General features: G+C 49.9%; 2 protein-coding genes across 5 annotated transcripts in view; one reads left to right on the forward strand and one right to left on the reverse strand.

Moving 5' to 3' along the window:
- The window catches only part of ccar1 (cell division cycle and apoptosis regulator 1), a 28,650-nt gene extending 24,913 nt beyond the window's left edge, over positions 1-3,737 (forward strand). For all 4 annotated transcript variants that reach the window (XM_042336663.1, XM_042336665.1, XM_042336666.1 and 1 more), the window contains 4 exons: positions 37-157; positions 1,361-1,546; positions 2,132-2,337; positions 3,397-3,737. In XM_042336663.1, coding sequence (XP_042192597.1) covers positions 37-157; positions 1,361-1,546; positions 2,132-2,337; positions 3,397-3,450 — 567 coding nt within the window. In that variant the 3' untranslated portion in view covers positions 3,451-3,737. The remainder of the gene's footprint in view (positions 1-36; positions 158-1,360; positions 1,547-2,131; positions 2,338-3,396) is intronic.
- Positions 3,738-9,207: 5,470 nt separating this feature from the next.
- Positions 9,208-10,291, reverse strand: LOC121849480 (nucleolar RNA helicase 2-like). Its single transcript, XM_042336967.1, has 2 exons — positions 10,123-10,291; positions 9,208-9,567 (listed from the first exon to the last, which is right to left on the reverse strand). The coding sequence occupies exons 1-2, from the start codon at positions 10,274-10,276 to the stop codon at positions 9,308-9,310; spliced, it is 414 nt and encodes a 137-aa protein (XP_042192901.1). The 5' UTR covers positions 10,277-10,291; the 3' UTR covers positions 9,208-9,307.
- Positions 10,292-14,955: the final 4,664 nt, after the last annotated feature.

Here is a 14,955-nt window from a genome sequence, read left to right on the forward strand (position 1 = left end):
AAGGTTACTCCTGACAGGTTGACTCTCTTGTTTCAGGTTAAGAAGGTAATCGGTAAAGTGGTGCTGAGAGACTCCTGTTTCTATCGCAAACTGACTGACGGAGCTAACGATGAGGAGAAAGTGGCAGAGGCTGACGAGGAAGAGGACACCTCACTAGGTACTGGGTCTCATTGTAAATCCTCCTGTGACCAGCCAGCGGTTATCAAATCCAAACTTCTCAAAGTGCTTCAGATGTCTGGTGACTATCTATAGGCCATTTAACCAGCAAAGTCCATGCAAAACCATGGGGTGATTGTTCAATTTTATCTGGTTTGTTGGCCAGGACACTGGGAGAAACTTGCTACTCTACACCTCCATTAGGACCCTCTTAAATGGCTCTACTTTGAAATGAAAGAAGGCCTAACCTATCCTGTTAGCAGTAACCTGTCAGCCCTGGTATCATCCTCGTAAATCTAGCCTGTACTCTTTCCATCACTATCTTTCCTTCTTATAGTGTGGAGATCAGAATTGGACACAGTACTCCAAATATGGTCTGATGAAGGTTTTTATAAATTCAACATCACTTCCTCACTCTATATTCCAGCCCTCAGGATATATAGCCCAAACCCCATTGCCCTTTTTATAGCTATATCTACCTGTGTATATACTTTTAGAGATTAGTGGATCTGAATCCCCAGATCTCTTCCTCTTAAGTTATTTTGCAACCCTTTTCACTACTTCCCCTTCCCCCCCACATAGATATGCCCTATATCTGAGTCCATATTCTGCTGTAAGTGTTAAGTTGCACCAAGTGTTGTGAATGGGAAGTGCTGTGATATCAAGTCACGCAATGGGTAATTAGAAATTAGCATTTCTCAGTTTTGTAACTTTATTCTCAAAGGTCAAATACATTTTCACAGCTTGCACAGAAGACCAGTTAGGGTTGTCTGTGCCAGATCACAAGGCAGTTTCTCTCTTCTGGTCCTGCCCAACAATCCACCAGATAAAAAATTGGTCACTTACTCCATGGCTGTTTGTGGGACACTGCTGTGTGCAAATTGGCTGTCACATTCAAATACACAATCACTACACTACACAAAGTTGCAGATGACGACAAGCAATGGAGGGGTGGGTTCTCTACATTAAGTCCAGAGATGTCCTGCTGATCTGAAAGAGAATTATCAAATGTAAAGATTAATTTTAGAAGCTTAGAAATTTACAGCAAACAAGGACATCCTGCCTATTGTGTCTGCCGTGGAAAAAAGGGAATTGGAGAGCTGGTTGAGGAGGAATATTAAAGGTTTTTATTGATGGGATAATGGGGCGAGTGGACAAATGTAGTCTTGTCTTACTTGTTGATTGAAGGTTACTTTTGCTGCAGGGAACAAGCCCTTTCTGCCGTGCTTATCTGTGAAAACAGGCGGCAGCGAACCTCCAGAGAACAGCAGCCTCTTTGTGTACAACGGGGCGATGGTGGATGTGGGGAGCTTACTGCAAAAACTTGAGAAGAGCGAGAAGAGCAGAGCGGAAATGGAGCTGAAGGTGCAGACGCTGGAGACGAGGATGGGTAAGAGAGCAGCCTGGCTCGCTCACCACTCGCGAGTCACACCATGCATCTGAGCACGTCTGCACTGGAGGGGCGGTTTCTCCACAAGAGCTCATAGTCTCCTGCTCATTCCCTTCACACACACACGCACACAAATATTCCTCCTAATTCTCTTTCAAAAAAAATGTTAAGACATCTCCACGATGTGACAGGGAATCCCACACAGCCACCGGGCTGTGTGTATAGTCGGGCTGCCTAACCTCCCCTTTAATTCTCAGTGTGATTGTCTGAAATTTGTGCCTCTGGTACCTGAATAGTCGCCCAGTGACATGATCTGTTACTATTTACCCCATCATCACCTTCATCATCGTGAAGCCCTCGGTCAGGTCTGTGTTATTACAGCAAATGCTCACCTTAAAACGAGGCAGTGAAGCCAGACTGGCTTTCCAGCAGCCATACCTGTAAGGGCAGTTGGGAACCCCGTGTGCAGCACACCTGGGCTCCTGTGCTCTGAGCTGTGTGCTGGAGGGTGGGAGTGGGGTTGGGGGGAGATGTTCAGCAAGGCTGTGTGAGCGGTGGAATGGACGAGCTTTTTGTTTGAACCAGAGGAAGGAACGAAGCAGATCACTGATCTGGAGAGCATCAGCAAGAGTCTCTCGTCAGAGCTGAAAGAGACGAAGAAGCACGTGAGCCGCACTGAGGAGAGCTTTAAACTGTGTGAGGGCCTGAAGGGCCGCTTCCAGGGTCAACTGACCAGTATCACCAGGACCTTGTCTTCCGTCATGGATGAAATTCAGACTGTGCTCAAACAGGTACAGGAAATGTGAGAGGAACAGAAAGATACTGTTCCTGGCTGATGTGCATGATTAGGACTCCTCGCACACCCTTACATAGACACACACCTCTCACACACGCATTCCCCCCACACACATCACACGTAATAATAATAACCCTTGCATTTGATATAGCGCTTTTCATGTCGGGAGGACGTTCCAAAGTGCTTCACAGAATAGACTGTAAAGTTAATTGACTGTATATTTGTGGGCGAACGCGGCAGCCAATTGCGCACAACAATGTCCTGCAAACAGTCGTGGATTGAAAATGACCAATTTATTATTGTTTTGTTTTGGACGGATTATTATTAGGCTCTGTGTGAAGTAAGGAACTTGCGCAAGGTTTCGCCCTCTGCCTGGAATTGAACTCAGGTCTCTCACTTGCAAAGCCAGTGCTCTAACCACTGAGCTACAGGGCTCCACTAGACGTAGACACACACAGCCATATATATACGCACACACAGCCATATACACACACCTCACACATGGACTCTTTCTCTTTCCTCGCCAAAGTGCTAATTTGCTAGTTCAGGCTGTCTCCCTGGGTTGTCCATTCCACACGCACACTGAATTCTGTGTGACTCATTCAGTCTAACACATCTCTCCTCAGTCCCAAGATCCTCAGACTCAGCAAGTGATTGCTCTGGCGTTTGTCAGTCAGTAACCCGAGATATCCACACTATGTAAAGATCATCAATAGTAGTTGGTGGGTGCTGGGGTCTAGCCTGGTTTTGTGCTGGGTACTGATTCCAGCCCATTCCAACCCTCAACGGTTGGAGAGGAGGAGGTCAGTCAGGGTTGATGCTCCTGATCACTGTCCAGAAACCCCCCCACACCACCCCCCCACACTGCTGGGACACGTGGGCGTGAGTACAGGATCGAGACTGGCTATGAACAGCGTCCGCCTGGTCTCACTGCTTGGGGATCCCTTTCAAAGAAAGAGGGAGATTGACGAATTGAGGGTATAGTTTTACTCTAGTCTCAATCCCACTCATTCCAACAGCCCTGTAAACTCTCTCTCTCTCTCTCTCTGAACAGCCCCAAGTCTCAGACGACGACAAAAACGCGAAGGAAAATGGAACAAGTGCATGAGTGGGTTGTGGCTGCCCCCAGCAACGGGCGGTCTGATAATGTCATTGAAGTATTTTAAGGAATTATAGCTGATGAAAGTGCTGCATGTCATGGATTTTTGTAGTTGAGGAAATGTTTGTAGAGGAAAAAGATGTATAAAGTTTCGAGTGATTGTGAACTGTTAAAATTAGAGATGTGCGTTACGGTGTCTGGACGCAGTCACTCCAGTCAGGAGACTTCCCATTGCAAAATGTTTTTGAGGAACTGTACCTTTTTATGCTAATAAAGTGCGACAACTTGGAAATAAAGGCTGGTTTGTCACATTTGTAATAACTCTCAGTGTTTATTTGGTCTGCAATTGTGCATTACCTCGAGTGGCATTCAAGGGCCACGGTCCCAGTCAGAGCCTGGAAGTTACACACCAATAGTTTTATCTCCCTTGCTCTCCGACCTACTGACTCCCCACTCCACTCTGCCGTCTCCGCTCGGCTGGCTGTTCGACCAAGCCTACGATCACCAAACCCCTCACGCCCCCACCCCAGTTCGGGGTCAGGCTCCATCCTTGTCAAACACTTTAAGACGCTACCCTTTGTGAGCTGGGCTACGTCTATTGCAAGTTGTAACCAATCAGGCTGGCCACATAGAACAGCCTGAAGAGGGTAGTAATGCCACTGACGTTAATACCTTTCCCCAAATGCATCAATATTAATCCTTGTGATACAGCGCCTCATTATGTCATTGAGACATTTCAAAGCACTTCGCAAGATTCCACTATGTGGACTACTAACTATTTGTAGGACAATGCAGCAGCCGGTTTGCTTTCCAACCCCCCTTACATTTGGTTTGAGACAACTTCCTGATGTAAGGTGCTTTATTAGTGTAAATTGTATTTATCACAGCCTCATTGTCTTCATTTTGCAGGATTTACTGTAGAATACAGTGACTATTTTGTAGGCACTAACCTCTCCGGCAGCTCAAGAACCATCCTGTTCCACACATTCAATCAGGTGTAGCTGCTCATCTGCTCCCAACCACACGTTCCCCAGCCCTTGTTGTTAATGCTTGGATTGAGCAGAGGAGTTATTAATCCAGTCTTGTCGTTTTTTTACTTTATATTGTTTAGTTCTGTGCCAGAGATGGGTAACCTGATCTCCTATTTGTGAAACACTATAGAACCAGGTCTGAATAACAGATCTGCTTACATTGCAGGACGGAATCCAATGCACGCAAGAACAACTTTCACAAGCAGCAATGTCACGCAAAGGGTCATGGAGTGAATGACTAATTTTATCTAGGGGTTTGTTAGCCAGAAGACCAGGATGAACTCCCCCTTTCTGAACAGTGCCGCAGGATCTTTAATGTCCACCTGAACAGGCAACAACAACAACAAGATTACATTTGTATAGCGCCTTTCACGTCGGGAGGACGTCCCAATGCGCTGGCAGACGGGACCTCGGTTTATAATAATAATCCTTGCATTTGATATTGTGCCCTATCATGACTTTCAGACGTCTCAAAGCGCTGCACAAAATAAGGTGCCGACACGATTAGGTGCTACATCAAATGGAAGGATTATTATTATTATATAAGTGCTTGGAGGATTCCCTATATAAAAGAGGCCTATATAAACAATAGCAACAACAAAATTACATTTATAGAGCGCCTTTCACGTCCCAAAGCGCTGAACAGTCAGATGTTGGGGCCCGAGCATGGGGGAGGGGTGGTGTAGGGGTGAGGGAAGGCAGAGAAGGAGACCAAAGGCACGGTCGAAGAGAAGGGTCTTGAGACCGGCCTTGAAGGATGCAAGGGAGGAAGCGAGGCGAAGGGACCGTGGGATGGAATTTATAAATAAATACAGGCCTATATAAATACACTAGTTTGCACTGTTGTTGAGGGTGTATGTACAAGAGAAATATTGGCTTCTCACCCACTCCAGAAGGGATCTCTGGGGTGATGGGGTCTTGCTGACCAGGATTGGGGCTAATTGAAGCCTTATTTTCCATATGCAATTGAGCTGCTGCTCATTGGGTACTGCTGATAAGTTGCCTGTTGTGAGAGGAGGTGGCAGATACAGACCTGAAGTGAAAGGGATTCCTTTCAGAGAACACTCCCTGCTTTGTCTGTCCCTTTTGGAAACAAGATGCTGCTGGCTGGAAAGAGAACGGTCTGAGGGAATTGATCCTGTACAATTCAGGTACCTTGTTTTCCCAGGCGTCACCTGATCCCTTGTCCAGAGTCGCACCTCACCGGCTTCTTGCAAAGTGCCCGACCCAGTTTCCCGTTGTAGGCTGCCCAGCTCAACCGACATGCAAGGTGAGTTTGCAGATAAATAAAACACTTCTCTGCTCCTGTGACTGACTGAGTGTTTGGAGAGTTGCCACCTTTCTGCTGGCTTTGCTCTAACGTCATGAAGCAGGGAAGAACAGGCCGTTGAGACTCCACAGTGTCTGTCCGCCCAGTGGCAGGGTATCTCTCTGACTTGCTCCACTCCCTACACTGACCTCTCCAGCTTCTCAGAGAACCTCTCCCATTTCCACACATTCAATCTGTATCTGCTCATCCACTCCCAACCACACAGTCCCCAGCCCTGTTATCAATGCTCACATTGAGAGGAGGGATTATTAATGCAGTTTTGTCGCTTGTTAATTCTATATTGTTTAGCTTTGTGCCAGCAGTAGGTAACCTGATCCCCTATTTGTGTAACACTATAGAACCTGTTCTGAATAACAGATCCGCTTACACTGCAGGGCGAAACCCAATGCACGCAAGAACAACTTGCTCTGAGGGAACACCTTTCACCCAGCAAAACATCTCCAAGTGCTCGGCAGAGACAAAGTGAGAGTAGGTTTGTTAGAAGGTTTTGGAAGTGAAAAGGGAGGGTGCGAGGTGGAGGGATTCAGGAAGAGTTCCAGATGGATGGGCAAACAGGTCATCCACAAACTCAACAGCCTGGGCTTGGTTCTCCCTGTAAGGGAAGGAAACCCGGCTCAGGAAGGCTGCTGTTTGGTTTGGATACTCTTAAGAATGGTTTCTGAACGTGTCAGACATCCAGCTGACAAAAAAAATTATATAGCGCCTTTCACATGGGGAGGACATCCCAAGGCGATGGACAGTGGAAAGTTTGCACCCAAGCTGGGGATGGGGAAGGGGGAGGTGGATGAAAGCGTGGTCAAAGAGGAAGGTCTTGAGATGAATCTCGAACGAGGGAAGAGAGGAGGTGAAGAGACTCTGGGACGGAGTTCCTGAGAGTGGGGGCAGAAAGGCTGAAAGCCTGACTGCCGATGGTGAGGCGGGCAGGGCGAGGGACTTAAAGTAGGCACTGACGGATTCAGAAAGGACGAGATCAAATGGGTTGAATTGGGATCTTTTTCACCTGAATCTCTTGTGTTCAGTGGATCTGAAGCTGACCAGTGGACGGTACTCTTAATAGAAGCCAGAGATCACAATTCTGGCTGCTTTATTGAAGAAGCACTTAATGTAGTATTAAGGATCAAAGGTTAATCCTGTTCATAAGTATTCCCAGGTTCTGCTGTTTGAAAGGTGAAAGCTCCACTGAGCTGGAAATCTGGTGTCAGTACAGAGGAGGGTCATTACTTAGTGCAGAATGCTGCTGACAGGCATTACAAACAGCATTTTGCACCTGGTATTAGGAATGAACTGGTGTTTTTATAGCCTCTTGTTTGTGTCTAAACATCTCAAACTGCTTCACAGCAATTACTATTTAAGTGTATTTGTAGGCAGATGTGGCAGCGATTTTAAACCCAACAAACAATAACAACTTGCATTGATATAGTGCCCTTCACACTGGGTATCGTCTCGAAGAGCTCAACAGTGGTGGAGCCTGACGCCAAGCCAGAGGGAGGTGACCTTAGGCATGGTCGAAGATGAAGGTCTTCAGGTGCGAGCTGACAAGAGTCCCACAAACAACAATGAGCTGATTAATTTTATTTGGGGGATTGTCGGCCAGAATACTGGGAGAAACCCCTTCCTCTTTCCCAATCATGTTCCAAACCTTTTAATGCCCACAGTCAGGATCTCGATTTAACATCTCACCCGCCTGTCACGATGCAGCACTGCCCACAGCAGTGCACGGAGCATCAACCTGGACTGTAAGCTCAGAGTCCCGAACGTGGGGCTGAAGTCAACAAACTTCTGACTCAAAGGCGAGAGTGAGGTGACTGAGCCAGGCTGACATCAGTCAATACAGTACCACAGCGCTCCCCTCCTCTGACAGGTCTGAGCCACAAGTCACGACGACCTCTTCGGCTGCACGTCTGGACATGTACAGCCTGCAACTCAGAGCTGTGTTCCCCTGGACACTGGGTTACCCGCTCTATCGGCCATCAAAACACACGGTCACTACACTTTACAGTGAATAATAACGATCTTTGCATCGAATACAGCGCCTTATCACATCTTGAAGATTTCTCAAAGCGCCTTCACAGGATATATTATAAAGGGTAGTAGTGGCTTTGTGTTTTGCAGGTGAACCGCCCGTTTGCTCACAGCAACATCCCACAAACAGCCATGAAGTGAATGAGCGATTTTATTTATATTTCAGAACCAAAAGACCCATTGATGTCCAGCTGGTGGTAGTGGCTGAATGTGTACGGAATAGAAATGTCTCATTATTTGCCCCAAACATGCACAGCCTCCAAGGGGGTGGAGGTAATGATTAGCCGACTTGGAGCTCTGGCTGGCAGTAAACACCGCAACCCGACGGCTAGACTTAGTAACGTTTCTCCACTCCGTTGGCCTGAGGCTGGATTCACGAATGTTCCACTATTCTGGACTTCATAAGACTTCAGGCAAAATGGATCATCCTGAGGTCTGCCCAATTTTTTTCAACAGCCCAGTGTCAGCAAGAACTTCACCTCTGCACCAAGGCACCCCTCACCTTCCCCCCCCCCCCCCCACACACACACACATACACACACGCGCGCAAAATGCATTGAGCAGTTTTATCGACTAGGAGTGTTGGCTGAGCGAACACACACGGACTGTGCCAGCGGGGGAGCTGGGTCAGGTCTTCCCCCTCACTGGCCTGCATTCCCTTCCAGGGGGTGGAGAGCAGTTTGCTCTCAGGGGGAGTTCGTCATGCTGTGAGGGGCGCAGGCCAGTGTAAGGGTCCCCGCTCTGTGCTGAGTGACTGATCTCAGCCGGGTTTGGGGGTGGGGGGGGGAAGCCATCGTGCCTGTGTTGGCTCTTTGAAAGAGCTATCAAATCGTCCCACTGCCCCGTTCTTACCCCATAGCCCTGCAAATTTTACCTGTTGAAGTACCCTTTTGAAAGCTACCACCGGATCTGCTTCCACCACCCTTTCAGGCAGAGCAATCCAAGTTGTAACAACTTCCAAACATTGGTGTTACAGTGTTAATTTTTTTGTTTTGAAAATATATATTTATTTGTCAATATAATAGTACAACAGAAATCCCCCCAAAACATCTTCTGTTACAATTCTTTCCCTTTTCTCCCAATACAAACGCATTCTGCTGTTTATGGTATATTCCTTCCCCGCACATAGGTTGCGCACACGTTTTTTGGTACGCTCCCTTTAACAGTCGGGAGTCGCCCCTGTGAGCACTCCATCCATGTGCGCACCCACACACACACCATGTTACAGTGTTAATGTTACACTCACAGCTTGGTTTGCCAATCAGCAGGGCCACTGTAATAGACGCTGGTCAGTTTACTCTGTTCACACAGTGCCACGTGTTGTGTTTCGGGCTTTGATTTGAGAAGCTCTGTCTTTGCATGCAACATGCATGGTTTTCGATGTGAAAGGTGCTCGCTTGCCTGGCTTGATGTGCAACACATTTGGTGGGAGCAAACAACTACACAATTAACACTGACGATGACACGCCATCACACTACAGATTCACCAGAAGTAGAACATTCGCTCTTTTTGTTCCTCGAAAGAAGACCCAAAGCACGACCGCAGTGACCACCCACCTTTCTTGTACGCGACCCCGAGGATATCCTCCACTTGGTCCGCGAAGCCCATGTCCAGCATCTGGTCCACCTCGTCCAGGACCACGTGCTTCACTTGGGACAGGTCCACCTTCTGGTTCTGGAGATGGTCCCTGATACGGCCCGGGGTGCCCACCAGGATATCAATGCCACTGCGAATGCTGAAGACTAAGAGAGAAGACAATCTGATTGCCAACCAGCCTTCTGAACATCCGGGTGCAAATAGCTGCTTCGTACCTTACATTATTAATGAAGCTAAAGCTTACTACCGAGTCCCTTAGTGTAGTGGTTAGCCTGCCAGCCTCACAAGCAAAAGGAATAGGGTTTGAATCCTAGGCGGGCCGAAAACTTAGGTAAGTTTCCTTACTCCAAACGCCTCTTTTTACCTAGCAGTAAGTATGAACCCAGTTTTTAGTCAATTGGTGGATCTGGGGTTAGTCTGGGGGGAGTGAGGGAAGAGTGGGGTTAGCTGGGGGGGGGGGGGAAGAGTGGTGTTAAGACTCGGGGGGAGGAGAGAGTAGGGGTAGACTGGGTTGGGGTAAATGAGGGGTGAATGGGGTTAGACTGGGAGCAGCGAGGGGTGAGTGGGCATCTCACCCAGATGACGAAGGAAAAAGACAGCATAGCCTGTTTCTGTGCTGTAGCAATCTATCTCTCAGGCTGAGAGGCTACTCAATGCTGCTCTGTGTATAAATGAAAGCTCCCTGAGCAGCAAGTACTTACTCTGTGGTTTGTAATCGGTTCCACCATAAAAACAAGCGACCGACAGTCTCTTGGTTACATCTTTGAAATCTCTGGCCACCTGGATCGCCAGTTCCCTGGTTGGAGTGAGCACCAGCGCCTGGTCAAAAAGAGGAAGAGAAGGGAACGACTGCATTAAAATCTACGCTGGACTATCCAACTCTCTGTTCTGCATCGGGAGGTGGGTCAAGCACAAGTGAGATATACTAAGCAGGTAACCCTGGTGATGAACCTACCAACTGAGCTCAGAGAGCGAGTGCCTGCACTGACTGGATGCATTGCAATGCAGACGCCGAATGCAACAAATTATCATAGCACCAAACTCTCGTGTCACTTGACATTACAGTCGCAGAGCAGCAATCGGGAGCAGGGAAGCAAGAACTAAATACAGCGGATTCATTCCCATCCTTAACTCAGCGGTACTGAGCACTGTGCAGCGGCAGAGCTCCTGTGCCTGGCACCTCGCCTCTCCAGAAGCAGTCTGGGACGCTACCCCACATGAAGGGCGCTTTATGAATGCAAGTTGTCGTCGTCGTTGTTGTTGTTGATGGATGGGGAAGCTCCTCGCCAGGCACGTCTCACTTTGCCAACTGAACTACCGGGCAGGTCGCAATGTTGTAATTTAAATAAATAAATAATACGGGGTGTTTATTGCCGGGGGGATATCTCAAAACTCGTCACAAGAATTACTGTAAAGTAGATTTGCTGTAAATTTTATTTGGGGAGATTTTGGCCAGGATACCGGGAGAGAGAAACTCCCTTCTCTTTTTAAATAATAATAATAATCCTTGCATTTGATACAGCGCCTTATCACATCATCGAGACGTCTCAAAGCGCTTCACAGAATATACTGTAAAGTGGATTGACTCTATATTTTGAATAATGACAGACACACAGAAATAATTATTCCCATAAAGCGATTCAACTAGCAACCGGGCTCCTACTTGCGGCTCGGTAAACAGACACTTGTGAAGTAAAGAAACTTCCCTAAGGTTTCGCCTTGATGGGGGTTTCGCTTGGCGTGGGCCATTGTTTCTCTCCGTCACCGAGAAACGACACTCGCTTTCCCATTTTTGTCGAAAACTTTGACATCCTTAAAGTGGTGGGAGGAAAAAAAAACAAATTTAAATTCCGATTGAATTTTAAGGATCGCGGACTAATGCATGTGTGGTTGTCTGAAACCGGGTGGAATTTCAGGCCGGTGCGGTGCTGTGCTCTGGTTCTCATGTGTGACCGTCACGAGCTGTAAATCTTTAAAGCAAAGGTTCCTGGAGCCCTGGGTGTCTGTCCGAGGGAGAGAGAGCTGTGTGCTTCCCACGCAAGCCCTCGACGCCTGTCAATGTGGCCTCAGCTGTTACAACTCACTAACTTGTGCAGGGGACAAGCAGTGGTGGAGCAGGACACAATAGCTTAGTGGAAAGCTCCCTCCCTGTGCACATCTTAGCCGCAACTGGAATGTGTCAGTCACAGATGCCGCCGAGCGCTGGAACTCATCCCCCCCTCCCGCTCTAATAGGGGTGAATGTGAGGACAAGCACAGGATCTCCACAGAGGCATTGCCTCAGGCTCTAGCGTTCGATGCAAAGCCTTCCTTCCCAAACTTTCAGTCTCTGGTCTGTGTACCGGGGTGCAGAATTCTCGTCCGTGTGCTGGGTGATTGATCTCAGTCGGGGTGGGGGGCACGGGGGGGGGGGCGGGGGGGGGGGGGGTGCATGGCAGAGAGATATTTTTATTTGTTATTTTTATGTATGATTTTGTAAGCACTATTTTGAAGGCGCTATATAAATGCAAGTTGTTGCTGTTGAGCTTATTCTGCCAGTGGAGAGGGAGAAATTAATGACATCAGCTCGTTGGGGTGTGAGGAGGGTAAACTGGGTGACCACGAGCAGAGTGGGGTAGCACTCTCACTTCTGAGTCAGAAGCCAGAAGTGGGTTCAGGGTTGTGGAGTGTCGTTCAGGGCTCTGTCCTTGGTTCTCTCCTCTTTAATATCTGATATCTACATTAATATACACATGTGGAAGTTAACCCCATGCCTGAGGATGACGTCACCAAGAGGGAGCTTGTCAGACAGTCATATCAATGGAAAGCTATGGGGTTTGAGCTGGTTAAGGCTCCAGCAGTTACCCCAACGCACACTCTGGGGTCCCCAAGCCCCATGGCTCTTGCCAACCTGCGCCTCGTACTCTCCAGGATTAGGTAAGTAGGATGTGTCCCTCCAGGGAGAGAGCGCGGATTCCATTCAAACAATCTATCTGTGGGATTTCCACGTGCAGTCGGGACGCATGGACATCTCAGCTTGGTTTGGGTACTCTTAACAACAGCAACAACAAAATTACATTTATTTAGGGGCTTTCACGTCGGGGTGGGGGGGACCACCCTCTCCCCCACTCCTCTCCCTCCACTCCTCTCCCCCACTCCACTCCTCTCTCCCCCCACACCCTCTCCCCCACCCTCTCCCCCACTCCCTCCCCCCACTCCTCTCCCCACTCCCCCCCCCCCACACCCTCTCCCCACACCCTCTCCCCCACACCCTCCCCCACTCCCCTCCCCTCCACCCCTCTCCCCCACACCCTCTCCCCCACACCCCTCCTCCCCTCCTCTCCTCCCCACACCCTCTCCCCCACCCTCTCCCCTCCACACCCTCTCCCCCCCTCCTCTCTCCCCACACCTCTCCCCACACCCCTCCCCTCCACACCCTCTCCCCCACACCTCTCCCCACACCCTCTCCCCACACCCTCTCCCCCACACCCTCTCCCCCACACCCTCTCCCCCACACCCTCTCCCCTCCACACCTCTCCCCCACACCCTCTCCCCCACACCTCTCCCCCACTCCCCTCCTCTCCTCTCCCCCACACCCTCTCCCCCACTCCCCTCCTCTCCCTCCACACTCTCTCCCCCACTCCCCTCCCCCCACACCCTCTCCCACTCCCTCCCCCACACTCTCCCCCACTCCCTCCTCCCCCCACACCCTCTCCCCACTCCCTCCCACACCCTCTCCCCACTCCCCTCCTCTCCTCTCCCCCCCACACCCTCTCCCCCACTCCCCTCCTCTCCCTCCACACCCTCTCCCCCACTCCCTCCTCCCCTCCCCCCCACATCCTCTCCCCCACTCCCTCCTCTCCCCCCACCCTCTCCCCCACTCCCTCCTTCCCTCCCACACCCTCTCCCCACTCCCCTCCTCTCCTCCCCACACCCTCTCCCCCACTCCCCTCCCCCCCACACCTCTCCCCCCCTCCTCCCCCCACACCCTCTCCCCCACTCCCTCCCCTCCTTCCCTCCCCCCACACCCTCTCCGCCACCCTCCTCTCCCCACACCCTCTCCCCACTCCCCTCCTCTCCTCTCCCCACACTCTCTCCCCACTCCCTCCTCTCCCCCCCCACCTCTCCCCCACTCCCCTCCTCTCCACCACTCCCCTCCCTCCTCTGCCCTCCACTCCACTCCTCCACTCCTCTCCCCCATCCACTCCCCTCCTCTCCCCCCTTCCACTCCTCTTCACCCCCTCCACTCCTCCCCCTCCACTCCCCTCCTCTCCCCCCTCCACTCCCCTCCTCTCCCCCCTCCACCCCTCTCCACTCCCCTCCTCTCCCCCCCCCCCCCCCCCTCACACAGCAAACCCCGCACCACACCACAGCGCAGTGTTAATAACAGCAATATAGACCTTGATGTACATTAACACCGGCAGCAGTGCAGTGCAGTCCGGTTGCTGTCCCGGTGTAAACCGCGCACACGGGTACGTGGAGCCATCCAGGATACACAGCGCCTGTTAAACCACAGCGCAGCGTTCGCATTATAGCAGAATATTAATATACCGCAGCGATGTCGGCGATGTGTCAGATGTACACCATAATATAAGAGGATAACCGAGTCACGTTTAACAGCAGTCACTTTGGCGAGTGAGTGGCTGTGGGTGAACGTGAGTGCAGCTCTCGGGGTGTTTCTGGTTCAAAAGTTCTTTTGAATCGCCGCAATAAATTGCGGAGTCTTTCCGTTAGTTTTCCCATCTTAGATTCCCCCTCCACTTCCTCAGCCCAAATTTTTACACCCAGTTTCTCCAGTCAACCATTCCCTTATCTTCCCCAAGTGCGGATGAGATGCCGCGTGTTCTCTCTCTAACTCTGCAGTCGGGCTTCGTGGAAGTGTCTCAGGTGCTCGTGTCTCGGGCGATTTATTCTGAAGGGCTTTTGGGCTTGAATGTGAAATAATAATAATAATAATCCTTGCATTTGATAGAGCGCTTTTCACGTCGGGAGGACGTCCCAAAGCGTTTCACAGAACACACTGTAAAGTGAATTGACTGTATATTTGTGGGCGAACGCGGCAGCCAATTGCGCACAGCAATGTCCACAAACAGTCGTGGATTGAAAATGACCAATTTAGTTTTGTTTTTGGAGGGATTATTATTAGGCTCTGTGTGGAGTAAGGAAACTTGTCCAAGGTTTCGCCCTCTGCCTGGAATTGAACTCAGGTCTCGGATTTGCAAAGCGAGTGCTCTAACTACTGAGCTACAGGACTCCACAGGACTCCAAATGCGCAAGGAGAGAGCGAGGGCACTCCCACTGCTGAAACAACGCAGTTATAGGGTCAGCCTTTGAATATGAGTTGAAGTTTTGAGAGCATCTGTTTGGGTAGGGAGGGGTTGAGTGAGGGAGGGAGTGAGGGATTGAGGGAGGGTGTGCGTGACAGACCGTGAGCGCAAACAAATTGTTTCCCCAGCTTCCTGCCCCTTTTACTGTAATCTGAGCCCCAGCAATCATTCGGTTCTCAGATCATTTACACTTCAAATGTTATTTTAATGTCTTAACGCTCCAGTGCTG

Source organism: Callorhinchus milii, unplaced genomic scaffold (assembly GCF_018977255.1).
Source record: "Callorhinchus milii isolate IMCB2004 unplaced genomic scaffold, IMCB_Cmil_1.0 Scaffold7, whole genome shotgun sequence".
Taxonomy (NCBI): Eukaryota; Metazoa; Chordata; class Chondrichthyes; order Chimaeriformes; family Callorhinchidae; genus Callorhinchus; species Callorhinchus milii.